The sequence below is a fragment of the Pavona decussata genome, unplaced genomic scaffold, assembly GCF_977016875.1.
Source record: "Pavona decussata unplaced genomic scaffold, jaPavDecu1.1 SCAFFOLD_330, whole genome shotgun sequence".
NCBI classification, from domain to species: domain Eukaryota; kingdom Metazoa; phylum Cnidaria; class Anthozoa; order Scleractinia; family Agariciidae; genus Pavona; species Pavona decussata.
The window spans coordinates 1,067,639-1,095,553 of record NW_028145718.1 but is presented as its reverse complement, the minus strand read 5'-3'; the positions used below and the strand labels follow the sequence as shown (position 1 = coordinate 1,095,553).

At 38.6% G+C, this 27,915-nt stretch overlaps 2 protein-coding genes across 4 annotated transcripts in view; one reads left to right on the top strand and one right to left on the bottom strand.

Moving 5' to 3' along the window:
* The window catches only part of LOC146453488 (uncharacterized), a 31,765-nt gene extending 16,009 nt beyond the window's left edge, over positions 1-15,756 (bottom strand). The window contains exons 1-2 of one of the 3 annotated variants that reach the window (XM_085096650.1): positions 15,605-15,752; positions 7,307-7,854 (exon numbers count right to left, since the gene is read on the bottom strand). In XM_085096650.1, the coding sequence (XP_084952776.1) occupies positions 7,538-7,854; positions 15,605-15,650 (363 nt within the window). In that variant the 5' untranslated portion in view covers positions 15,651-15,752 and the 3' untranslated portion in view covers positions 7,307-7,537. Of the gene's footprint in view, positions 1-7,306; positions 7,855-12,125; positions 12,284-15,604 lie in introns of those variants that run through there. The other 2 variants (XM_085096651.1, XM_085096649.1) reach the window with 2 other exon arrangements.
* Positions 3,708-26,315, top strand: LOC146453487 (uncharacterized). The gene is made up of 2 exons (XM_085096629.1): positions 3,708-3,778; positions 25,848-26,315. The coding sequence occupies exons 1-2, from the start codon at positions 3,733-3,735 to the stop codon at positions 26,195-26,197; spliced, it is 396 nt and encodes a 131-aa protein (XP_084952755.1). The 5' UTR covers positions 3,708-3,732; the 3' UTR covers positions 26,198-26,315.
* Positions 26,316-27,915: the final 1,600 nt, after the last annotated feature.

Below are 27,915 nucleotides of genomic sequence, written 5' to 3'. Positions count from 1 at the left end.
ATGAGAACAAAGATCGCCATCATTGGACCTCTGAATACGGATCCTTCCTGATTTAACTTGCAATGTCTGTGAAGAACTTGTTTATAGCTAAGTAAAGCCATGCAGCTATATTAGGCAAGTTGCAGACCACAATACTTTGCGCACCAAGACTTTTTTGGCATTAGGCCATCCAAACGTTATGAAAATCTGCTCTCTTACTAAACAGGGTGGTCCTCTTACTTTCTTTGCAAGTTGATTATAAACGTTGACGAGCTAATTGACCTTAGGGGAAAGACGCCATTCATTGCTATCACTTTGCCTGAAATTCTTACGCAACCTCACAATCTCTGGCTTGTCAAGAAAAGACGATCGATTCTCCTCGTACATTACTCGTCTGGGAAACCAATCTAGCGGAAAGAATGAATGAATGAAAGATTTCCAATCGCCTACCCCTGGAAAAAGTTCAACATATTGTTCAAGAACGCTTTTTTCTTGCAATCTGTATTTTGGTGCCCGCGGTGATAGTCTTTTCCTACTCATTTCTTCCTTATAACGGTTTGGAAATGTTGATGTAGGCTATTGACACTGTTGCAAAGGTAACCTTTGATTGATAATTCAAAAAGGCCAAGTTTGAGAGCTTTGTCTTTTCAAAAAGCCAAGACAAACATTGGTAGTTTCGTTAAGTCGTAAGACTTTTATGTCTGCGAAAATTCCTCAATTTACGGATCTACGTGTTCGCTATTAACAGAGACAACCTGAAACTTGGGCTCTTTGGTCATTTTAAGGTGCTCTTTACAGCACTGCCAAGTGTTTTTGCGTTAGCTGGTCTACATCAAAATTTTGAATTAAGGTCTATGCCTGGCCAAATCTTCCACTATCGTCACAATGGCGCTGATTATTGGACAACAGAGATCGCACTCGATGGCATGTACAAAGACCCGCCCACGGTAACTTGTTCCCACGCTAGCTTGTTGGCTGTAACACTGTTCTGGGCTGACCAAATTGAAGATATTATCGCCAAAATATACCAGCGCATGGGAGTTCTCAAAAGAATCAATGCTCTTTTAACCTTGTACAACTCGCTTATTTTTCCCCTTCTGGATTATTGTGATTAGTTTGGGGAGATAAGAACAATGATGATTTAGTGGGACTTTTGCACTAACTGGTCACATCGTACAAAATCCACCATACCGGATGGCAAAAGAATGTATTAGATTCTAACACAAAGGAATCCCAACCAGTTAAGGTTGACTTTCCTTTGTTCTTGATGTCCCAGTGGAGGCTGCCACGCTTTTTTGCCATCCAGTATGGTGGATTTTTTTACCATGTGACCAGTTAATGCAAAAGGCCCATGGACGCTCCTAGTAGCAGGTTTCATAATTACAATACAAGCCAAGCTTCTAAACTCCCTCTCCCAGGGCTCAACATGAACTGGGGAAAACATAAACTTATCTTTCAGACAGCCATCAAGCCAGCCTTTAGCGCTTAAATTAGTTTTTATTGTTAAATTTAGTTTATGTACATATTTATTATATTCTAATATTGTAATGCACTTTTGATCATTTCATGTTAAAAAAGCGCAATATAAATTAATAAATTATTATTATTATCATATATTATTATTATTAGCCAACGATTTTAACAATTTAAGTCCCATTTTTGAAATTCGTTGATTCTATTGTACTGTTTAAGAAATAAACTAGGAGAATAAGTTTTGTAATTTTTACTCCTCTATAGCTTTTATAGTTTAAGATTGTACATAGAGACTGCTTTCTTATTGAGTTTATGATTTTCCCTAGCTTTTAATTATTATTGCTGTTTCTATTTGTTAATTTCCATTTTTACGGGGCCGCTCTGAAAACCACTACTTGTGATGAATGTACCCTGCCAAAAGATTTTTTTTGTAATAATAAGTATTATTATTGATTTGTAAACAGCTTTTTCTGTCTGAAAACGCTCAAAATGTTCTCCGTCTACCCTTATTTTCATTTCTTTTCCGCCGCCCCCAGAAACGTTAAATACGTGGTTGAGCATGCGCACAAAAGTAACATGATCGTTGTGTCATCTTCGTTTTTCAAGAAGCTCCGCGGCGTATTCGATTTTGACACACTCTAATTAAGATTGAAGGCTCTTTTGGTGTTCTTGTTTCCTGGGACTGCGTTTCGCAGACGATTTAAAAATCTACCAGCGCCCAGGCCGCTTATTTACTTATGGTACCTTAAGGGAGGGTGCTTATTCGAAACAGGGCGCTTATTTCTTTTTTGAGAAACAGCAAATGCGAGACACAAAGCTTTGATATTTACTTAAAAAGAAACAATAACATAAACTGTAAAAGTAGCGACTTTTGAAAATCACTAGTCCATTCAACGTTCATAGCTTTAGTGTTGCTTGCATCAATAACAATGCTTTCGGGTGCAGCATCTTCTACGTCGAATCGGAGTCCGATCGGTAATTCCGTCAAAGGGATCATTGTCGCTTATGGCTTGATGTACTACCTTGAGCCGTTCTAATTCTGCTTTTCAAGGCTACTTTTCTTTAAAGCAGTGAATGTGCGCTATCACTGAAACAGAATAAACCTTAACCTAAACCTTATTGGAATGAGGGTGCTTACGCAATAGGGGCGCTTATTAACAAAAACACAATTGGGGGGGGGGGGGGGGGCTTATTAAAGAGGGGGCGCTTATTGCAACGAGGACGCTAAATCGAATCATTATGGTAAGCAGTCAAAGCAATTTTCCATTACAAAAAGAACTATGTGTTGTGTTTTATGTTGTCCTTTTGCACGCTAAATGTCGTATTTTGGTAATGTGACAGTAGTTTTGCATTGGATCAGGAGTTAAAGGATTAGGAATCCATTGAATTGGATTGGACGTAAACTAAATCTCTAACATCTCTTGCTGAGTCAGTCAAAAGGCCAAACTCATGTAACCTAAACGAAAAGGCGTACGTGGATTTCAGAGACTAGGCAGGTTTAAACTCAAATGTTATCTTTTCTTTCCGTTAAATTTTACTTTTTGGCATAGTATAACAGACCCTTTCAAATGAAACCACAGTCATTCGATCTCGACATGGTCTTTAAACATAACTAAACAACCTTTTGTATTGTGCTCGAGAAGGAAAATCACGATAGTCGATATTCTTCAAATAAAAGCCTTTTATGTGGAAAAAAGTTCAGTTGACCCGTGTAGGAGGGGAGCTACCCTGTGCGTGCCAGCTACTGAACCCTGCGTCAGATCAGAGCAGCAAACTAAACTGTTGAGAGTAGTCCACCATCGTTCCATGAAATTTAAGACTGCAGTTTTAAGGTTGTTTGGGTGCATTAAAAGACTGTGTGGAAATCCGAGGAGAGAAATTTTGGAAAGGCCTGTTTATACACTGCGAAATGTTTACCGGTGTTTCGTGTAACCTTGACGCCGAAAACAGAGTGATGGCTTTAGGCATTTTCACCAAGTCTTTGTATGCTGCCGACTGAGAGATGGTAATGATGGCCAGCTGCTGTCCTGATACCTGAATCCTAAAGTGGGAGCAAGCGACCTCTCACTGTACGCTTGCTAAAGCGCGCCCATCTGTATGATTGACAACAGTAAATTGCTTTGTTTTTCATTGGTTAGTCAAATTGATTAATAAGCGGCGTATTCTAATCACCCTATTTTAGCCGAGCGTTTTCACTGAACCTCGCCTTATTGTGTAAGATCACAGCAGTTCAGAACAGAAACGAGTTACTGCGCCTTGAACGCTTGAAGATCCTCCAAAATGAAGACTCTGTTCATTGCCGCCTTTGTTCTTTGCATCTCCGTCGGTAAGTCCTTCTTCACGCTGAAATTTCGCAACTTACAAAATTAAAAAGAAGAAAACAACAACACTGAGAGTCAAAAAGACATTTATTTACAAATGACCACTTAACGCTCAGTTTTCATTCTTCTCGCTGTTGTTCTCACTTTCGCATGTGCGACAGCTTTCGCTTAGATGGTAGTAAATATCTAAGAGCTTATGTTGGAGACCTGTCAATGCTTCATTGCTCTCTCAGTGCTTAGAATGCTTCTCGTAATGTGTGCGTTTGGAGCCAGCAATTCAAATGACATACTCGGCAAACAAAACATAACAACAATGCTATCGTGTTACCATATCGTCCAGCATCATTTCGTTAAATTCAATGTAGAGTGGATTTGCTCACGTTTTATTTTATCTGTAAGTTATTTCACTTGACCACTTTATAACATTTGCTGCTTCCCTAAACACCAGTCCTTTCTTTGCAAAGGTTCAAAGAACGAGGTATGCTTGCATATGAAGGTTGTTTGGTTGTAGGGTGGTTGTTTTCCTTTTCGGGGTTTTACGCTTTTTTACCTTCTGCTACTCTTACGGTCCCTACGGACCATGCGGATCGACAAACATTTACAAGTCCCTATTCACCCTGGAATATATCTTCGCTCCTGATCCTGGGAGTTGAGGGAAAAAAATGTGCCTGCATAGTATGTTCCAGACTGTCTTTCTCCTTCATTTATCCATATTTAACTTATGGTATTACAAGCTGGGGTAGTGCATGACCAGGTTGCTTAAGAATAAAACTAAACAGAATAAGTGTGTGCATACCATGTTCTTTGCTTATAGCAGGGGCAGTGCTATGCCATACTTAAATCTCTTAGGTATTCTTACACTTGAAAACATTTACAAATTTAAGGTGGCCCTTTTCACACATAAAACTACTAATAATACTTCTAATATTCCTAACATTTTCAAATGAACCCCTTACTCTTGCCTCTGAAGTTCATAGCTATAACACCAGATTTGTGTCAAACCTTAATTTTCATCGGCCGAGGATAATGAATAATTACGGAGCTGCCACTTTTGCATTTGCAGGGTCTAAAATTTGGGAAAAAATTCCCTCTGAATTAAAAAAAAGCTCTCATATAATAGCTTCTACAAGCAGTACAAATTCTACCTTTTAAATACCCAATGAATATTGGGTATTTAAAAGGTACTGCCCTCACGCCAGTTAGTTGCACGTGGCAGTGACCAACTCGACAGCCTAAGCTACTTTGGTCACTGCGCACATTTTACTTTTCTAATTTAATGCTGTCTTTATGTTACTTTTCTTATATATTGTAATTTCCTTTTGTTGTAAGCCATTGAAATAGTGTATAAAAATAAAAAACCTAAAACCTTAAACCTTGAAGGACACTGATGAAAGTGGACAGATGACGTCACATCACGTGACGTCATCAGCTTGTATCCACCATCTTGGATTACCAAAACTGCATAAAATCCATAAAATATGTAACCAAATGGTGTATAAATGTAAACGTTACGAGAACAAACTTAAAAATAATAATAATAATAATAATAATAATAATAATAATAATAATAATAATAATAATAATAATAATAATAATAAACAAAAATTGGAAAAAACAAAAACAAACAAAAAAAAAACAAAAAAAAAAAAAACAAAAAAAAACCCCAAAACAGGCTGTCAAAATCTTAGTGAAAATTTAAGAAAACGACCCCTGGCTACAAGCTTAAGGCTAAACACTACAAGCTTTCGACTGCCCGAACTGCAGTCTTCGACGGGTAAAATGAATGATAGGAAAGCGATGAGAATTGCGAAATAATAAAAATGTAAATAATTAGGAATGTTTGTTCAAAAGAATGTTGTATTGTCCAGGTAACGGGCAAGAATTGTTATCTGCGTTAGGTGTCACTCTGGTATGCCAAGCTTCTAATGTTTTTCTGGTTCTGAAGGTGCCTTTGTCAATTATTGACGCGTTTTCAAAATCAATGACTTGGTTGTTGGACCAGGCCTGATTAGTAATTTTAGAACCTTTGGCCGCAATTCTTGCCCGTTACCTGGACAATACAACATTCTTTTTAACAAACATTCCTAATTATTTACATTTTTATTGTTTCGCAATTCACGTTTTTTATTTAAATTTTCTCATCGCTTTCATATCATTCATTTTACCCGTCGAAGACTGCAGTTCGCGCTGTCCAAAGCTTGTAGGTTTTTAGTCATTTTAGCCAGAGGTCGTTTTCTGAAATTTTAACTATGCTTCATCCTGGCTACGGCACCTCGATATTTTTGTGTCAAAATCTTCTTGCCGCCGAAACATCAAGTCACTTGAGCAATCAATCTGATTATACCAAATTGCTGCCAGAAAGTTTGGTGGTATTTGTTTTTATTTTAAAACAAAGGTTATGAATGTTGAAAGTCAGCGCTTTTTCTTCTACGGTCAGTGAACACAGTGTACGGATCGTAAGACCATACAGAGTGTAACATTTTGTCTGTATCGACAGGTATTTTTGTACACTGTGAATTGTGTGCTTGTGTGTTGTGTAACTTTCCAGCCATAAACTGACTGGCAATGAGGGCACTAACAACGAGCATTTAACATTAAACACAAGATAATCAAGATAATTAACCGCGTGGGTGGGGGAGAAGGAGGGTTTAATACTATTTGGGCAGCTTAACATTTTTTAAAAACTTTGTTGCACTTTTTATCGCAGCTTATGGACTCAAATGCTACACATGTAGCAGCACATCAAGCATGGATGATTGCAAAAGCAAACAAACAGAAGCGGATTGCCCTGCTGACTCATACCGCTGTGGTGAAGTATCCATGGAGTACAACGGCATTAAAGCATACGCTAAAGGCTGTATTCCCAAAGCACAGTGCGATAACTCAGACATATTCTTGAAAGCATGCAAAGCTGCTTCAGGTGACACGTGCTCACTTGATTGCTGTGATAGTGATCTCTGCAGTGGTGATACAGTGCCGATGGTCAGCGTCCTCTTGATGGTAGCATGCGCTCTCATGGCCTTGTTTTGTTAACAGACCAAGATGAATGCGTCCAGTGCGTACAGCAGATCTAATACTTTTCTCAGGAACAAAGTCTACGTTTTTAAAGAATCTTAGAAAAATGTGAAAAAGTAGTGAAAAAAAAAAATCAGTTATTATGTGATCAAGATTGTATTGTCAGCTGCATTGTCTCGTTGTGCAAATGTTTTATGTTGTTGGTTTGAGGTAGAGATGCCGTGCAGGAGTGGGGTTCTATAACCGTTTCTAAAGGTGGACTGATTAACTCTGCCTTGCCCTGTTTAGAAGGAAAGGGGAATACAATGCATTAAGCGCGAGGCAAAAGGTGTTAATTTTTAAAGAAACTGCTATGGTCCTTCGCCGGTGGGGAGTTAATTGAAACGAACGTTTGTTTATCAACGGAGTTAATAACTAGTAAAGGTAAATTGGTCACCGTAAAGGGATTGGAGTACTGACGTTCAAGCTTTAGCCATTCGTGATGCGTCAAGTCTCTTTCAATAAAATTGAAACGAAAGTTGATGTATTTTTCCTGGGAAAAACCAGTTTTTTAATTACATCCTATCATGAGTTTTTTGATGCTATAATATCCAAGAAGTGTCTATGGCACGAGTAACAATTGGTGCACTAGTATCTATAACTATTTAAAATTACAAAAAGCACTGGAATTCCACCAAGAATGATTTCGGACTTCCAGTTTAAATTTTCAAAAAAAAAAAAAAAGTTTATGTAGTGACCACACAGTCAGCTCAATTAAAAATCACGAGAAGTGAACATGTGAACAGCACGATGGCGCTGACCAGTGGCTGTCTTGCTCCATTGCACAGGTCCTTTGTGCAGCAGTTGATCACGCAGTTATCGTTTCCGCACACGTCCTTCTGTTTGAGAATATCCTTGCACCAAGCTTGAGTAACACACCCTTTGCCAGATATTGATCCGCCCCAAGATGGTAACTCTTGATGAAATTTGGCGCAGGTGTCTAAGCCCAGAGGACAGGTCTGCTTCGTTTTCTCACAGTGATCCCAGCCTCTGGCACTCAAACACTGATAGCACTTGAGGCAATGACCTGAAATAAAATGACATCAATTAACTTTTAAAAAAAAAAAATTTTTACCCACGCCTCGGCCCTTAAAACAAAACAAAATCAAAAAGTTTAAGTTAACTTCTAAGAACCACAAAGCAAAAACAAAACAAAAGAAACAACCAACAAACAAAGAGTGACTTAACAATGGTCTCGTGCAGTAGTTTGCTTGTTGATTCCCTATTGTTTGTTGGTGGTTGGTGCCAAATTATTTTTTCTCATTTTTTGTATTTCCTTTCTAGACTTTAGAGTTTGTTTGTTGTCAGTCAGTTGTGAGTAACGATCTGCGCTCACAAAGCTTAAAAGCTTTGGCGTCTGTGTCGCCTCCAAGGGTTACGTTTTTTAGCCGTTTTGGAATGAGATGAAGTTTATTGATCGACACTCACATTGCTATACACTCAGCTGAGGGTCAAGGAAGTCATTCATGTCAGCTTACATACAGGGGGGAGTGGGAGGGCTGGCAAGATTCATCTTAAACAAAAACAAAACGTTTGACCCCCCTCTCAAAAAACGAAAATATCACGACTCATTCAACACAATGCTAAAAATACACGCCCCCTTCTTTCTTGCTCTGCCTTCTATATGCTGTATAATAAAGACCCCATACAATCATAAGCAGTTAAATATTTTTAAACTGATCAACACAAAGCCAAAAGCTAAATTGAAATAACTGTTTCTTCTTTTTATTTGGAAAGGCTGGTTTTCATTTCTGACAGCTGTCAACTTGGTAGGTCATCAGGCTAGGAAACGCAACAAGTTTCTTTCAAATCGTCAGGCCAAGAAACTCAACAATTTCAATTGAAAAAGCACTACAAACCAGCTTGCAGGTAACTCTGAAGTAAGTTTCAGATAAAAGCTTGGGACAATAAGTTCTGTTATGGGAAACTCAGTTGTAAATGGATCAACTATTGATTGAGAGTTCTTAAAACGATTTGAAGAACTTTCAGAGAGAGATATCTCATCTTTGACCATTAAGAAGTACGACGAGATGAACAACAAGAGAATAAAACCTACATAAAAGGTCGCCAACAAAGTTGGTGTGAGGGTGAGCGACGCGCAAGTCTATTCGGAGTATCTCAAGTGCTTTGTTGAAGAAGTGCCAGTAAATGGACCTTTTTCAAACAAGAATTCTTGAAAAAGAGGACACAGACAAAGGGCTTTTCCAGAGACAACGTATATTCAGAAAATTCCTACCTTGCGGGATGCACATTAGAAAAGAGATGAGCTGTACACAGCCTATCTGAAAGGAGATCAGCTCAACACCAATCTCCGATCAGCAACCCAATGCAGAATGAAAATCAAATAAAAGGGTTTGTCTTCCAAAGTCTTGAATTCCACAACCATGGCCAGACGAGTCTAAACTGCCAAATTATCATTACAAAGATGCGTTCAAGTTTCCAAGTGATACCCTATCCCTCCTGATGATTGGAAACGAACCGGTCATAACATCAAATAATTACTCAACAATAGCACTGGATTATCATCAAGCAACCACCTCGTTTGGAGCAAAATTTTAATGCGGACACGGGAACTGGTTAAAGATTATTTACACCCTTTTACAACATTAGACATTACTGCGCTGGCTGCATGGTGATTTATCCCACCATCAATTTGTTCAACTTAATGGGGTTGGATCATCTTTACTAGAGGTGTGTTAGGTGAAGTATGGTGTTCCACAAGGGTCACTTCTTGGACCAAGGCTGTACTCAATTTATGTGAACTGTTTCTCTGATAGTATATCATACGGTGCGCCCAGAAAGCTCAAATGCAAAAAAAAAAAACAAAAAAAAAACAAAACAACAACAAAAAAAAAAACGCAGATAAGAAAAGAAAACGCACATATACCCGTGAGGGCAAAGCTTTCACGCGCATGAGAGTCGCGCAGGCCTGTCAACCCCATTACTGCCATGTCAAACTAGTCAGCAAAAAGCGCTATCACACAGAAAAACAAAACACGCAAAAGAATTAAACACGCGCTTAGAAACAAACAAAAAACACATCAAAAACCTCTCCGATAAAGTGCTCACAAATGAACAAATCAGTCTGTTAGGTAAAGGCTTCAAATTCATCCCAACCGGGCCATGGCAAATGTAACACGGGCATATCACCGTTTTTACTATGAAATGAGCGGTGTCCTCTGTAAATTTTCTTTTAGCGCTGGATTTTCTTCTATTAAATGCCATTTATCGGATTTGGAGGATTTGCGTGATGGTCACTGAACAAAGCCATGTGCTTAACTGTCGCATGTTTTGTATTCTGATCTCAAAGGTCATTTCTCGGTTATGTGTTCTGTTTATTAGACCTCTTGTTGTTTGTCTTCAGCGACTGTCGTTCTTATGCCGTTTGCGGCATTTGGTTCAGGCTTGGTATGGCCTCAACTTTCCCGTTGTGTTCGGGGTCGATCGCTCCGTTTCTCTCCTTATTCTGAATTCCTAAAACCCTATAGGTCTTGTTGGATGATTCACTTGTGGGATTGGAAAGACAAACTCCACACTTAGAGGGATATTTTGCTTTTTCCACCAGAGACTTCGCTCCACAACTGCTACAAAACATGGTGGCTTACGAACAAAATGGCGCAGATGGCCTAGAGTTCAGTCCCTAAGCGTTTTCCTGTTTACTTTCGTTTTGTTATTTGCGTTTTCTTTTTTGTTTGCGTTTGAGCCTTCTGGGCCACCGTAATATCATGAGAAGAGTTAAATCTATACGCGGACGACACAACAGCCCAGGCATGTAATTGGTGATAGCACTGACAATGTGGTACTAGTAAAGCACGATCAACTTTTTGAAGAAATCTATTCTTGGTGCGAGTTCAACAAGCTAACTTTACACACTAGAAAATCTGAAGGGATAATAATACAAAGAAATCGATTTGTAGGGCCCTTGTGACTAGTCAAGAGTGGAAATATGGAAATTGAATTTACTAACAAAATAAAATTATTAGGCCAGTGTTGTTGTAGACATCAGACTTGTTGAGAGCATGTGGACGAGGTGCATAAGTCGCTCTGCAGCTAAATTCGTGGTTTGAAGGAGATGAGCTCTTTACCACCTAAACTCCAGGAGGAAATTTATTATAAAATCATCACTCTTCGTTTGACTTTCAGTATTGCGTTGCCCTCTGGGGCAACTGTTCAGTTTCCATGTTTGCTTAAATCCATAGCCTACATGTTAAAGCCGCTAAAAAAAAAAAAAAACCCTGACATTTGGGATTGTAATGTTTAAGACTGTATGAAATGGCAAGACCTGGGATAGTTACTAAAAGGAAGTTTGGCGATCGAAATGTTTAAGGTTAAACAAGATCTGAACATGAGATTATCACCAGCTGATTTAACACGGTTCACCGAATCAAAGCGCAAAGGATTGCTCCTCAAATACAAAAGAAAGAACACTGAACTTGGAAGGAACAGTCTTTCTTCTAGAGGTCCTATTGCGAGGTGCTTTAAATCAAAAGTTCAGAATTTGTCTTTACAGTCAGTTTGATGGAAAACCAAAAAGGTAGTAGTCTGAGTTGCGGTAAAATATCACTAACTGTAGCGTTCACGTCGATGCTTTGAATGGAATATTTCATCTGCATGATGTTATTGTAAATTGCTGTCTTCTCTTGCGTCTCTATTTTTCCAGTGATCCCCCCTCCCTTCACTTGTTGATGTTTTAATGGCCCCCCTTCTCACCAACCCCTCGTGGCCCCAGACATTAAATAATGAATGGTTCGATCTGATGTGCAAAATGTAGCAGCGAAGCGGAACGGTCTTCACTACATGCGGAAATCACGTCCTGAAATTGCGCTGAAAACAAATGAGGACTTCTTAACGAGCTCTCCCCATTGTTTTTTGAAAATTATTCTACTGATTATTTGACGAAACTTTCTCGTACTAGGAGAAAATGGAAAGAAAAATGAGGGAATTTTAGTGGAGCTAATTTGTTTCATCTCTGTGCACAGTCTGCATGACCAAATCCAGTTTTTCGAGTTGATTATCTATATTCGCCAGATCGCAGCCACAGGGCTAACCGGCGCAGTCCATCAGCTGGCTGATTGATACTCACATCAGGACAACAAACAAAATGATGCAACTGAAACAGTTTGAAGGTATAACCAAACACCATCCAGTCAAGTTTGTTATATTATGATCCTATTATCTCTCACGCTATATCGGCACGCTTTGTCTTCGTATTAAATTGCAAATTGCGTTTGTGATCAGAAGAAGGTCTTTCACACTAATTCTTGTGTTCGTAATGTGTGTTAAGTCATTTTCACTTACCGCCTGCGATGCAAAGGAGAAAGCCCAGAACAAAGATAGCCTTCATTGCCACTTTAAATGCCAACAGATCGTCACTGACTTGACTCACGAAAGAGTCGCGCTATGGAGATTTATTTGGCATGAGATATACCACAATGCTTTGCCACCGAGGTTCATTACTCAATCAAAACAAGCATCGTTTAGGCCATCTTCGCCGCCAAAAGAAATACAACTTACGAAGATCTGGTTAAATATTTTCTCTCTTAAAACACAAAGGAAGAGTTCTTATCTTCTTTCCAAGTCACTAACAACACGGACATTAACAGAAACAAATACCTTTTTACCTTAAAGGGGTAGAATCATGGGATTTTAGAGAACTTTTGTTTGATGATGAAATAAGACCTTCGATTCAATCAGCTGCCAAATAATTATATTAATAACGAGAGGAAAGAAATAAACTCAATTCTTGAAAGGAACAACTCGTGATCTGTTCTAGCGCACTGATTTTGGAAACAAAAATGCGAGAACAGTTTTATTGGACTGGGGTGATCATTTATAACAAACTTAACAATTATTTTCTTTGTTTCTACTGAGAGACAAACATTTTTGGGTTTTGAAATGACAACAAATTGGCGTGATACCTCCCGTTTGAGCGGAAAAAATGTAAAACGTCCTTCGTCGCCTCGAAATAGACACACAACATCCAAATATCCAGCAGGCTGTTCTGGAATGCCAAAGAAAGACAATAATCATCGTTACATTATCTGCGTACCGTGTTTGTCATGTAAAAACAATGATAGTGAGCCAGCGTAAAATTGCCCGATTTTAACCCCTGTAAAATCCGACCCAGTGGAAAGAACGAAAGTCTTCTGAAACGGCTCCAACAGAAAGTTCAAAATACGGAAAATTATTATTATTATTGTTATTATTATTATTATTATTATATTAATATTTTGTTATGGAGAAACGAATTTTTGTTGTTATCTGCAGCATTCTGGCGGTCGCGGGGACAATCTTCTCCCCCCCCCCCCCCGGGGAACCTCCCATGCCCTTGTCAACTCTTCAGTTGTAAGGTGTTCCGACTCTTCAGTCACATAAATACTTAAGCCTATTTTGCACTAGCGACATATCGGCACAAGGGCGAGGAAAGTAACTGCAAAAAGCTTTTTATGTCGATGTCTATTAAAACATAATTACATGAGCATCTTGTCGGTGCATAAGAAGACGTGCTTGAGGCAAGTCTCTACACTTTGCTGCGACGCGCCTTGGAGATGGGTTTTCGCTCACATAGATCTGGTGCTAGTCGCTACAAGTGTTACACAAAAAACGTGTTCTTTGACTATGTGACCAACAAAACGCCTTTTTTTTGGGGGGGGGGGGGGGAGTTTACTTCTTTTCCTCACGTTATATACTAAAATATTCAGGGTGAAGACGAAAACTAATTAGAATTTGATCTGCGATTTCCCAATGCACGATTCCATTGTTGTTTTTGTCATATTGCTACAGTTGGGTGCGCAACATCAAAATTAATTCTGCAATATCATTTTTCGCATAATTATGCTATTCAGCAAGTCATGCAACAAGCCATTCCACAAACTCATTCGGACTTTTTAAGAAAGGCTTTTTAAAATGAAACTGACTTTGCATCACAACGTGCAACAATCGCTATCGACTACAATCGTTGCAACGACCCGGTCATAACATCAAATAATTACTCAACAATAGCACTGGATTATCATCAAGCAACCGACCTCGTGTAGAGCAAAATTTTAATGCGGACGAGGAACTGGTCAAAGATTATTTACACCCTTTTACAACATTAGGAGTTACTGTGCTGGCTGCATAGTGATTTACCCCACCATGAATTTGTTCCCAAGGCTGTACACAATTTATGTGAACTATTTCTCTGACTCACAGTATATCATGAGGAGAGTTAAATTTATACGCAGACAACAGAACAGCCTATGTAATTGGTGATAGCCCTGACCATGTGGTATTGAAGCACAATCAACTTTTTGAAGAAATCTATTCTTGGTGCGAGCTCAACAAGCTAACTTTACACACTGGAAAACCTGAAGAGATGATAATACGAAGATTTTGATTTGTAGGAACCTTGTTACTAGTTAAGAGTGGAAATATGGAAATTGAATTAACTAACAAAATAAAATTATTAGGCCGGTGTTGTTGTAGACAACAGACTTGTGTGGAGAGAGCATATGGACAAGGTGCATTTATAAGTCGTTCTGCAGCTAAATGCGTGGTTTGAAGAAGATGAGCTATTTACCACTTAAACTTTCCTGGAGGAAATTTATTACAAAACCATCATTCTTCGTTTGATTTCAGTATTGCGTTGCCCTCTGGGGTAACCGTTCAGTTTCCATGTTCGCCGTAATCGATAGCCTGCATGTTAAAGCCGTTAGAATTATTCAGACACAAAATTCAACAAAAAATATTTGGGATTGTAATCTTTTAGACTGTATTAAGTGGCAAGACCTGGGATAGTTATTTAAGCGAAGGTTGACGATCGAAGTGTTTAAGGTTAAACAAGGTCTGAACGGGAGAGATTATCACCAGCTGATCTTACACGCGAATCACCGAATTAAAGCGCAAAGGATTGCTCCTCAAATACAAAAGAAAGAACACTGAACTTGGAAGGAACATTCTTTCTTCTGGAGGTCCTATTGGGAGGTGCTCTAGATCAAAAGTTCAGAATTTGTCTTTACAGTCAGTTTGATGGAAAACCAAAAAGGCATAGTAGCCTGAGTTGCGATAAAATATCACTAACTGTAGCATTGACGTCGATGCCTTGAATGGAATATTTCATCTGCATGATGTTATTGTAAATTGCTGTCTTCTCTTACTTCTCTATTTTTCCAGTGACCCCCCCTCCCTTCACTTGTTGATGTTCAGAATGGACCCCCCCTGCTCACCAACCCCTCGTGGCCCCAGACATACTAAATGAATGGTTCGATCTGATGTGCAAAATGTAGCAGCGAAGCGGAACGGTCTTCACTACATGCTTTTTTGAAAATTGTTCTACTGATTATTTGAGGAAACTTTCTCGTACTAGGAGAAAATGGAAAGACAAATGAGGGAATTTTAGTGGAGCTGATTTGTTTCATCTCTGTGCACAGTCTGCATGACCAAATCCGAGTTGATTATATATATTCGATTATATATATATTATATTGATTATATATATTCGAGTTGATTATATATATTCGCCAGATCGCAGCCACAGGGCTAAACGACGCCGTCCATCAGCTGGCTGATTTTGTTACTCACTTCAGGAGAACAAACAAAATGATGCAACTGAAACAGTTTGAAGGTATAACCAAACACCATCCAGTCAAGTTTGTTATATTATGATCCTATTATCTCTCACGCTATATCGGCACGCTTTGTCTTCGTATCAAATTGCAAATTGCGTTTGTGATCAGAAGAAGGTCTTTCACACTAATTCTTGTGTTCGTAATGTGTGTTAAGTCATATTCACTTACCGCCTGCGATGCAAAGGAGAAAACCCAGAACAAAGATAGCCTTCATTGCCACTTTAAATGCCAACAGATCGTCACTGAGTTGACTCACGAAAGAATGACGCTATGGAGATATATTTGGCATGAGATATACCACAATGCTTTGCCACTGAGGTTCATTACTCAATCAAAACAAGCTTCATTTAACAAGGCAGGACAAATGCAAAAACTTGAAACTCGCACCATCTCGCAACGCTGCTTCTTCGGCCAAATTAAATGTGTGCAACTATGTGGCACATGGTATTGGCCAATTCAATGACAAATTATAATAGGTTTCAGATCGTACTTTGTAGCTTAAAATAACATGTTATAGCTAGATACAACTGAATCATGTGGACAGGATATGGACAAATATCAGAGCAACGTGCAAAAAACACAATTATTTCGTGGCTTTCGCCGTAAAAGCTGTGCATTTTATGATCTATTTCGTTGTTTTCTTACGCTAGTGTCTGAAAGGGAACAGGTTTTAATGACAAGCCGGTCGTCAATTTCGCACAAGATGTGATAACTCAATCAGTTAAGTCAGAAAGAGCCCCCATACCACATGAAATATGCCATACTACTGTTACCTGAGTATTTCAAACACGACTTATTGTAAATACGGGGCTCTTATGCTTAGATGCTATCATTTGATGTTTGAAAATGCAAACCGCAATGTTGAACCATGCAAATAAAAATTTTCAACAGTGTTGCGGCTGGGAAAATCACTGGCTGTTACAACTTTTGCACCCTCCTCAGTAGACGCTGAATGAACAAAAAACCAAGAAACTCGTCCGGTGATTAATTATTCTACTCACAATCAACGAGGGAAAGAAACACTACAGGCTTTAAACACAGAGTGCACGCGATGAACAAAGGAGATTCAAAAGTATTGAGTGACCAATCCAGTGATTTTAATTACTTTATCTTCCGCTTTCCAATTTGTCATTAATTGCAGACCTTTTCAATTCCCTGCCTTGATTGCTCAACGAAGCCTTGGAATTTTCTGCATTACATTTGGTGCAACCTCTGTACTCACGTTGCCTGCTAACGAATTCATATGAAAACGAACTGAAGGAAACCTTTTTTCCACAAAAACAATGACATGCAAACTTGTCAGAGAATGTTACTGTGATGGCGTGGAGGGCCTGGACGCGTGGAGTGGCGGGAACATTATGTATTCACAATATATATTCCCACGTTTTGCACTATGTAGATTAGTATAAGCGGAACGCCGAACGGGCATTAACGGTTGCCCATGATTAAGCGTGTAATATGACTAAAGGACATTAAATTGGCGACGAGGATAAAAGTGGAATGGCCGTCAACATTGGATACAAGCAATTTCCCGAATTCGATGTTCGGAAAGACCCTGAAAACGTCTACGCTCGTTTTGTAAAATATGCCAAACGATTCAAAGACAACCACTTGAAAGCCTACAACATCACAGACAAGGCACAACAACGGTCGTTATTCTTAGATTCGATTGGTGAAAGCACTCTCGATATATTTGAACAGCTTGGTGACACAGGAACGGATCTGGACGGAGCCATCAACGCGCTACTAAACAAGTTCAAAGAATCGCGAAACCGGCTGTTCAATATACACAAATTTCGTTGCATCAAACAAGGCAAAGACGAAACCTGGGAAAATAACGTCTACAAAGGACACTAGATACAAAAACTTTGTCTGTGAATAACAATATTTATCCGTTTATTTTGTTGTACTTTGCACCACATAGACTAATGCACCCTTGAACTTTATCCGCAAATGGGGGAGAGATGTGATGGCGTGGAGGGCCTGGACGCGTGGAGGGGCGGGAACATTATGTATTCACAATATATATTCTCACGTTTTGCACTATGTAGATTAGTATAAGCGGAACGCCGAACGGGCATTAACGGTTGCCCATGATTAAGCGTGTAATATGACTCAGGGGCGGATCCAGGATTTCAAAAGGGGGGTGGATGACAGACCATATTTATTGAGGGGTTGTAAAGAAAATGCCCTGACTAAAAAAATAAACAGGAAGCTTAAATTCAACTCGACAACAGAGAACATTATAAACCTCTCCAGACTCCTATGACTATGGAAACATCACAAAGAGTTCACGAGCTTGTCGCACAATTGCATCAAAATAACTTCATTGATGACATGACAAAGAAATGCTTTTCTCAAACGCGAGATCCGCCAAGAATACCAATATTTTACACCCTTACTAAGATCCACAAACCAAATCCGGTCGGAGGACCGATAATTTCGGGCTGTGAAGGCCCCACAGAAAGATTATCATCTTTTGTGGACAAATTACTTCAGCCCATCGCACAAAAACAGAAATCGTATCTAAAAGATAAAACGGATTTCGTAAATTTCATAGAAAAGACAAAGGTCTCTCAAGATACTATCTTAGTATCAATGGATGTAACAAGCTTGTATACAAATATACCACAGGAGGAGGGTATTACAACAGTATGCACAGCATACGAGGCATTCCACAACAATAAACCTCCTATACCGTCACACTACCTCAAAGAAATGTTTAAACTTATCCTTCAGGAAAATTCATTCCAATTTGTTGGAAAAAATTACCTTCAGACCCATGGAACTGCAATGGGTACAAAAATGGCCGTTGCATTTGCAAACATCTTTATGGCCGATATTGAAACAAAAATGATAAGTCAAAGCAAAACAAAACCAATAGAATGGAAACGTTTTATTGATGACATTTTCTCGCTGTGGGATAGTGACGAAAAGGAAATTAACCTGTTCATTGAACAAGCTAACAAATTCCATCCTACTATTAAATTTACGGCCGAAATTTCAGAGAACGAGACTAGCTTTCTCGACACAATAATGTTTCAGAAATGAATCGATCCTTGACATCCGTACACATTACAAGCCTATTGAAACCTTTCAGTATACACATTTTACCTCGAGCCATCCCTTGGGTGTTAAAAGAGGTTTTATTAAAGGCGAAGCACTCAGACTACTGAGAACAAATTCTTCTGAAACAACGTTCGAAAAAAGTATCTGCAAATTTAAATCGCGCCTCATAGCGCGCGGATACCCCCACAAGATGATACAGACAACGTTATCAGAAGTCAACTTCGCCGGAAGACAGTCGGTTCTACAGCAAAAGAAAAAAACTCGTAAACAAATCTTGCCTTTTGTTACAACGTACCACCCATCGGTGCGTAACCTTAAAAATATATTCATTGATGCAAAACTGGAAGTTCATACAAAATCAGCCTTTGCTGAGAAACATATTCAAAAATCCGCCAATTATATCCTACAAGAGAGGACAATCTCTTAAGGACATGCTCGTTAGGGCAAAAATATAAAGGCAGCGTTCATAAAAATGTACACCACATAACGCAGTGAGCCGTGCAGGCCTGTCATTTCTATTATTATCACTGATGAGCCAATCAGAATCTTACTTAATCTCACTAAGCGTTGTCAAATGGCTTCCTTGCGAACTTTTGCGCGAAAAGTGGCGGCAGACGACGAAACGTGGCGTAACAACAACCAGACATGAGCGAGAGCTAATTTTTCTTTCTTTCTTTCTTTTCTATTTCAAATAAAGTGACATTTCGAATTTTTTTTTACTGAAAAATGGGGGGTGGATATCCACCCTATCCACCTCCCCCCCCCCTGTATCCGTCCCTGTGACTAAAGGACATTAAAGTTACATGGGCTGTGAAATAGATAGCGCTGTTTCTTCTAAATTAAAACTCAATAGTGATCACGGTGAACATGTTTGGGACCAGTCAATAAACAGGAATTAGCTCCCTACGTGAAGGAATATATAAATGACAGCGACCACTTCAAAACTGAGTGGAATTTCAAAATGCCAGAATGATGTTGCTGGGATTGGCCAGTTCGATAACTAGTTGTTGCCTTAAACATATCTATGGCGTAGGTGATGAACAGAACTGTACCGGCAGAGCGTACGTGGTGAACAAAACTTGAACTTGACCTTGTGCTTGAAAAGAGATTAAAAATGTATTGATTGAGGACTTTAAGCGAGTGATCAGATGATACTAACATTATTTTTTTACTTTTTCTTCCGCTTTCCAATTTTGTTATTGCAGATCTTCTCTTATGTGCATGGCATTTGGCACAACCTCTGTACTGACGTTCCCTGCTAACGAACTTGTAAACGAAAGAATCCATTTTTCCTGTTTCGTCAACATTTAAATGCAAACTTGAACCGGCATTATGTTTCCCTGCGAGCAGAGGCCTTTCGATCTTCCCAGACTTATCTAGGAAGATCGAAGGATCTCTGTTCGCAGGGTTTTTTTTTCCACTTTAAACACTTTATTTCATCTAAACAAACCTATACATGTATTTTTTAAATATAATTATAATTTTCCCCACACTACTTACAATATTACTATTCACGCTATACACTACACATCATACGGAAACAAACTAAGACACTTAAATACTAATAACTCACACTACAGCCTCTTACGCTATCAGACACTGCGTTATTAACAGTACCGTAAAAAAAATTAACACTTAAACGTCATCTCTATTAAATTCATACAATAGGACTCGGGATTCGCTCCATAAAAGAAAATAAATTACAGATTCATGACAACACGTCGAAGATATTAGCACTAGTAAAATTAATATACTATCATAAAAAAGCTTATAATATCGTGGATATGTGAATACTTTCTTTAAAGTCTAAAAGAAATTAAACTTTTAACTAACATTTAAACTGTCGATATACTTTCTCCATTTCATATTATGGCTATCTACTTTATTCTTTGATTTCATAACTTGAAATTCCAATTCGTAAATGTATACAAGCGTTTTTAGAAAAACTTGCAAGGATGGACGGGTGTTATTTCTGCAGCATTCGTAGATGTGTTTTTTCGTTAAGAATAAGAGATGATTTAATAACAGAAAGTCCTCTCTCCTATTCCAAACTCCAAATAGCTTATCAATTTCACTAAGTTCTTCCAACTCTATATTAACATTTCTACAGCAACTGGTAAAGTCCAGCCAAAACATATTAGTAAATGGACAGCTTATAAGTAAATGCTCGAGGGACTCGCTCTCCAAACCACAAAAAGTGCACAATGGTGAGGCAATCAAACCAATTTTATATAAGAATGAATTTGTTGTTAAATATCTATTTAAGAATTATACTGAAATTCTCTCGAATTAGAATCAATAAGTACCTTAAAGGGTAAGTTATAAATTTCTTGCCAGTTGAGATCTACCTTTGGAAACTGTTCCTTATATTTACCTTGTGCAGTTGGAGCAGTTTCAAACTTTGATCGAATTCCGCTGTAAATATCCTTCGATACTGCTTTGCTAATTAACGTTTCCTTGTTTTTGAAACGTAGCTTAACTTGGTCTTTGAAAACGAAGACTCTCCTGTTTGTTTGCCCGCACGATGTTAAAGACTTTCGCCATTGCGGTGGAAGCGCATTAATAATTTGCATCAAATGGAAAAGTTCCACAGGTGTGAAAATAAAGCTGCAATGTTGCTGCTGAATAATTAAGAGCCGTCCTCTGTAAATATCGACTATCGTCGTTTGGACGAGAAAAAATGAAATCCCTCAAACTTTCTCAGAAGAATGGTCTATATGAGTGATTCACATAAATATAACTTTCAGCTCAGTTCGATTCGTATTTTAGCTGTAGTGCGACCATCTTGGTTTTACCGCTCTGAGAGGGCTTTCAGCGGCCATTTTAGGCCACACTTTTAAGAATTTGCCTTACAAAGAAAGCGTTACAAATCCGAACAAAATCTCATTATTCGAGACAAGCAAATGTTTGTTGTTGTGTTGAGAAGCTTTTTTGGGAATTTGATCGAGATCTGATTTTTTTACAAAATTTTTAATTTCTTCCCTATTGAACTACTCTTCAAGTGCCAAAAAAATGGCCGAGTTTAAGCGAAAATATCGCTAAAGATACATTAGTTGGCATCATAAAACAGCATCCCGGTTAAAGAGCAATGCCTTGTCTGTAAGAATATGCAATAAAATTTTTGGGCTGTTAAAAAGAGAAAATTATAGAAGAAGACGTTTTAACTGTACTTTTGTCAACAAACACCGCCTTCGTAATTAGCATAACAACATGAAAATAACGATTTACTAAGAAAATAATGATAAATTCCACTTACCTCGTGAAATATCGAGAACTGAATATTTCAAAATATATCAATTTATAGTTTCAGTCGGATACAGCCGCATTTTCGATGATTTGTTGTGCGAAATCACTGTAATACACCGCAGCCGTTAAACTGAGTTGAATTCTTCAAAGTCCGTCAGGTCAATCATCGGCCGAAAAATTGCCTTCCGCCCCATAAGCTGCCGTGTGCAAGGTGCCAAATATTTCTTTGTTATCCTTAATGACCAAACTTCTTTCAGCAACCATTTAAATCCTGCTTTTAACTGGAGATTCTCGTCAAGAAATCGTTTATGTTCCGTTGACCTTCCGCCGTGATTAAATAATGAGATTGCGTTACAGAAACACGCGCACACCCAGACGGGTTGGGGTGGGGGTGGGGAGGAAACAAAAATGGAACAGCTCCAAAATAAAAAAAGGGCCTTTCAAGATTACTGTAAAAGCCATTTTATGCATTCGGGTACTAAATAGGAAACTGCTGTCCCAGAATAATGTGGAATATGATATGTGCTCTATTTCTTTGGTTGGGGCGTGGGGGGGGGGGGGGGTGGGGGTGGCAAGTAAAACACTAATTTACAGCATCAGTTGATCGTTGCTCTTCTGTTTCGGGTTCATACATGTTCACAACTATCCCAAGTTCACTAACAGCTATATATTTGTGGTATTAGGTAACAGTGAAAAAGTGATATTCATCGGCACGTAAAATTAATATGAGGGTTTATATGGGACTACATATATCCCCTACTATAATCAGGGATACATGAAGTACATACCATTGAAGTACATACCCCATTTATACTACCGTCCCACCTACTCCGTACTTCTTCTTATATGAATTTTTTTCGGATACAATGTAATTTCATTTTATATAAATATACACACTTTTTTTTTTTCATTTTTCCTTTATTTTTATTAATTTTGTTTTCGTGTTCCGGTTTTATCGACGGCCCTTAATGCACACGTGTACGTCCCCAGCTTCAATATCCATTTAATACACTATCACTTAATAAAAAAAAATTAAATAAATGCATTAGTACAAATTGTATACCCTGTATGGGCGTCAATGAAATTAGCACTTTCCCACGGTCCCCTAGCACGTGACTAATATATGCCGCAGACCACATTTCATAAGGAAGAAAATTTGATAAGGAAGAATTTATGAGATTCAAATACGTGTTTTTCAAAAGCATTAGTTTAGAGAGTACGATCTAATAGGACAGTTTGCTTCTTACTAAGTTACACGCTTTTCACTCCGCAAATGCTTCTATTTTTAGCGTCTTCGTGTGAAAAAGTGTAAAGAAGTGTAATTGCAGGTGATAACTTGTGATCCGAAATGGCATGGAAACCAGGTTGTGAATTTCGTGGGGGAGTTCAAAATAAATGTGTTCGCTTCAAGGAATGAATACTTATGATTTGTACTTTGGTGTTTCTTAAGAGAAAACTAGTAAAATAAATATCAAAATACTCATACTATACCTGCCCTTGCCAGGAGCAATTGTGCCTCGGCTTTGAAAGAGGCGTCCCAAACGTGCAGTGCTTTTAAATGGACGCTCACGTCCCCTCGGCAGTCACTCAGTAGGACACACTGCACATTTTTATCGTTTTGGGTACTGGATCCGCAGGTACCTCCAACATACGACGAGTAGCCACAGGTGGCCATGACCAGGAATTCTCCACGGACCAATTAAAAGTGCGGCTACTAAGCCATTCGCTTTACGCGTGTCACGAAAAGAATGTACATATTAAAACTGGAAACAATACGTTTTGATTAACACATTACATTTCTATGGTTCTCTTTTACGACCCAAACGACTTAAAATATTAAACACAAAATAAAATGAAAAGTAGCCACACCTATGAAATTTAATTTGATGTAGTCATTAATATATAAATCTACTTAACGATCGGCTTCGCGTTTCGCAGGGCAATTTGATCACAGTGAGAGAGGGAAAAAAACATGAAACTAATTGTCGACGAAAGTTCCAGAAGTCCATTTTTGCCCCTAGATCTACCACAAAATATTTGAATTCGCTGGAAAAGGTACCCATCTAAATAAGAGACCATGACTTTACAGAGGGTACATTGTACTTCCTACTACGCCAGAAACCAGAAAAAATATATAACCTACACAAATTTCTCAACGTTCCCCAAAGTCACTAGTCATGTTCCATTATTCCGAGAAAGGTGTTTAATTTATAGCCCCGAATAGGCGAAGAATAGCTAACGCTTTCGCAGCATCTTACAAGCTAAGGTCCGTGACATCTTTATTTCCTCCCCACCTCTACCCCACTCCCACCCCAACCCGTCTGGATGTGCGCGTGTTTCTGTAACGCAATCTCATTGTTTAATCACGGCAGAAGGTCAACGGAACGTAAACGATTTCGTGACGAGAATCTCCAGTTAAAAGCAGGATTTAAATGGTTGCTGAAAGAAGTTTTGGTCGTTAAGGATAACAAAGAAATATTTGGCACCTTGCACACGGCAGCTTATGGGGCGGAAGGCAATTTTTCGGCCGATGATTGACCTGACGGACTTTGAAGAATTCAACTCAGTTTAACGGCTGCGGTGTATTACAGTGATTTCGCCCAACAAATCATCGAAAATGCGGCTGTATCCGACTGAAACTATAAATTGATATATTTTGAAATATCCAGTTCTCGATATTTCACGAGGTAAGTGGAATTTATCATTATTTTCTTAGTAAATCGTTATTTTCATGTTGTTATGCTAATTACGAAGGCGGTGTTTGTTGACAAAAGTACAGTTAAAACTTTTTCTTCTATAATTTTCTCTTTTTAACTGCCCAAAAATTTTATTGCATATTCTTACAGACGAGACATTGCTCTTTAACTGGGATGCTGTTTTAGGATGCCACCTAATGTATCTTTAGCGATATTTTCGCTTAAACTCGGCCATTTTTTTGGCACTTGAAGAGTAGTTCAATAGGGAAGAAATTAAAAATTTTGTAAAAAAATCAGATCTCGATCAAATTCCCAAAAAAGCTTCTCAACACAACAAAAAACATTTGCTTGTCTCGAATAATGAGATTTTGTTCGGATTTGTAACGCTTTCTTTGTAAGGCAAATTCTTAAAAGTGTGGCCTAAAATGGCCGCTGAAAGCCCTCTCAGAGCGGTAAAACCAAGATGGTCGCACTACAGCTAAAATACGAATCGAACTGAGCTGAAAGTTATATTTATGTGAATCACTTATATAGACCATTCTTCTGAGAAAGTTTGAGGGATTTCATTTTTTCTCGTCCAAACGACGATAGTCGTTATTTACAGAGGACGGCTCTTAATACCATATTATATAAGAATTTTAAATGTTCCGAATTAACCGGGCCTTGTAGTGAATTGTTGAGAAATAAAACTGTAACTATCTGGCCTTGAAAACATCTTCCCGGTTTTGTTTTTGACTAGTACTCTTCCTCCGATTCACTGCTTCTTTCAGCTTGTAATTCGACCAAAACCTCTTTAATACAGTCATCAGAGTTTCCATTTTTAGGCTCTTGTAGTTAGATTGAACTAGACTTTTGTATCTTTCCAGTATTTCCTTATTCTTTAACGAGTGATCCATTGTAACAATGACTTTAATTAAATAATTGGATTTTTAAGGCCACCCTGTACAAGAGGAGAACGTTGGTGCTTTGAGTCAATAACCTCAACATTTATGACCACCTCGTAATAGCAGAAAGCGCGTAACTCTTGAAATTTCCCTTGCTAGGTGTCCAACTGTGATATTACCCAAACGACCAGGCAAGTGTTTAGTTGCAGCTATGAAATATCGATCATAAATATTATTTCTTTCGTGTGTAGAAGATAAATCTCTTTTACGATCGGTCTCAAAAATTTCTTGGTGCACGTGAAAACCTCTCAATCTACATAAAAAGGAAAACTTAAAAATCGCCAAATTAAGTACACTTTTGCTCTAATTTTTCCTGCAATCAAAAAAATTAATACTTAAGAAATTCCGCTCCTGAATTTTCAAGAAATTTAGTACGCGTGAAAATTAGTAACAATATAAGGTATTGATAAAGTCATAACAATGTTATGTGTTTTGTTTGTTTTCTGATTTTTACAGGATATGGCCTCAAGTGTTACCAGTGCATCTCCACAAAGGGCTGGGATGACTGCGCTACTAATAAAAAGGAGGTCGATTGTAGTACCCTTGGTTCCCAGTTCGACCGCTGTGGCAAAGCCTTTGTAGATGGAAAAGTTGCAGACACATCAGTCGCTGTCTACGGCAAAGGTTGTAGCGCGTCATCAGTTTGCAGCCAGAAAAGTTGTAAAGCTTTTGTTCAAGATCCCTCGACAACCATCAACAAGTGTGAGATCGACTGCTGCGAAGGTGACCTCTGCAATGGAGCCAAAGTACCAATGGTCAGCGCTATCGTGATTTTAGCATGCGCTTTTGTCGCTTTCCTTTTTTAAGTTCCATGTTACGCTTGGTCAGTAAAAGAGAAGACAACGATTGTAGTCGATAGGGATTGTTGCACGTTGTGATACAAAGTAGCAAAGTCAGTTTCATTAAAGCCTTTCTTAAAAAGTCCGAATGAGTTTGTGGAATGGCTTGTTGCGTGACTTGCAGAATAGCATAATTATGCGAAAAATGATATTGCAGAATGAATTTTGATGTTGCGCACCCAACTGTAGCAATGACAAAAAAACAATGGAATCGTGCATTGGGAAATAAGAAGAAAAAATTTTCTGATCGCAGATCAAATTCTGATTAGTCTTCGTCTTTACCCTGAATATTCTAGATTATTAAATTCTCAGCCTCGGAGATTGCATTTCTAGCGTTCTGATTGGTTCACTAAATCTCGGTTATCAGCTCACATACCGTAGTTTTACCTTATATGGAAAACGATTACCCCAGGTGTCGCTAAGATAATTTTTTTTTTCGGCGGGAAGCGAAAGTTTCTTCGGAAAAATGTAGAAAAAAAAAGAAGAAAGAAATACCAAACAATGCCATCTCAATATAACAACAACAAAGGCCACAAAGTTTGGTATGACACTATTTCATGGTACGTATCTCTGAAGTTTCCTTTAAAATCTTCAAAATTGCAGGATTTTACGATTTTTAGATCACATAACAACAACAATAACAACCGGTTACCTTCAAAAATTTCAGAATGGCTTTCAAATCCTGGCGGTAAGAGGTTAAAACCAATCGAAGAAATTTCTCAGGAAGAGCTTTATGCCTGCTTTTATGTTTTTACGCATTTCGACTTCAGGAAAAGTTCATCTGTGAAATCCGTACGAGCGGCGGCCATAATGTTCGTTTCCGTCCCTCGGCACCACTCAGCAAAACATTTGCACAAATGTGCACAGCTCTTACGCTTCTCAAATAAGCTTAAAGTTTAAAAACTTGCACTGAATGCTTGTCTCAGTGAGGTTGTACCTTGTACACTTGGACTTGCCTGAAGCCGGTTTTAAATCGTCCGCGAGGAATTCAGTTCGGCATAAAAAAGCCGTCCTTGCCCTTATCCCTTCCTTCGCTCTGCACCACACAGCAAAACATTTGTTCAAATGCGCACAACTATTACGCTTCTCTATGAGCTGGAACTTCAAAAGCACTTGAATGCTAGTCTCAGGAAGGTTATAACTCGTACATTTACCCCTGAGCGTTTCTTGAATTTTAAATGTCCGACTGTGTCCGATTTTCTTCGCTTTTGATTTTTCATTCAACTCCGTTTGCAAAGAGCTGCGCGTGTCATGTGATCATTACGTTTCGCGCGCTTTGGTCGGAGGTTGCCTCAACATCCGGTCGTTTTAATTTGAAAGAAATTTTTTCCTTAAAATATAAAAATTCAGTAAACTTCAATGGCAATATCCAAACGCGGAGAATCTAATAAAACAATTATTCCATTCGCGCTTGTTGGATATGAGATAAGCTATAGCCAACTCGCCTCGTTGGCTATTTACCATCTCATATCCAACGCGCGCTCATGGAATAATTGTTAAATATAACTCCAGGAACAGAAGTAAACACCCCAAACGCGTTTTGTTGGTCACATAGTCAAAGTACACGTTTTTTTGTGTAACGCTTGCAGCGACTAGCACCAGATCTATGTGAGTTAAGGCGCGTCGCAGCAAAGTGTAGAGACTATTTACACGTGCCTCAAGCCGTCTTCTTATGCACCGACAAG

Coding starts and splice junctions, on each gene's coding strand:
- LOC146453487 (XM_085096629.1), top strand. CDS start 3,733: ATGAAGACTCTGTTCATTGCCGCCTTTGTTCTTTGCATCTCCGTCG. Junction 3,779..25,847: donor TGTTCTTTGCATCTCCGTCG/GTAAGTCCTTCT, acceptor TGATTTTTACAG/GATATGGCCTCAAGTGTTAC.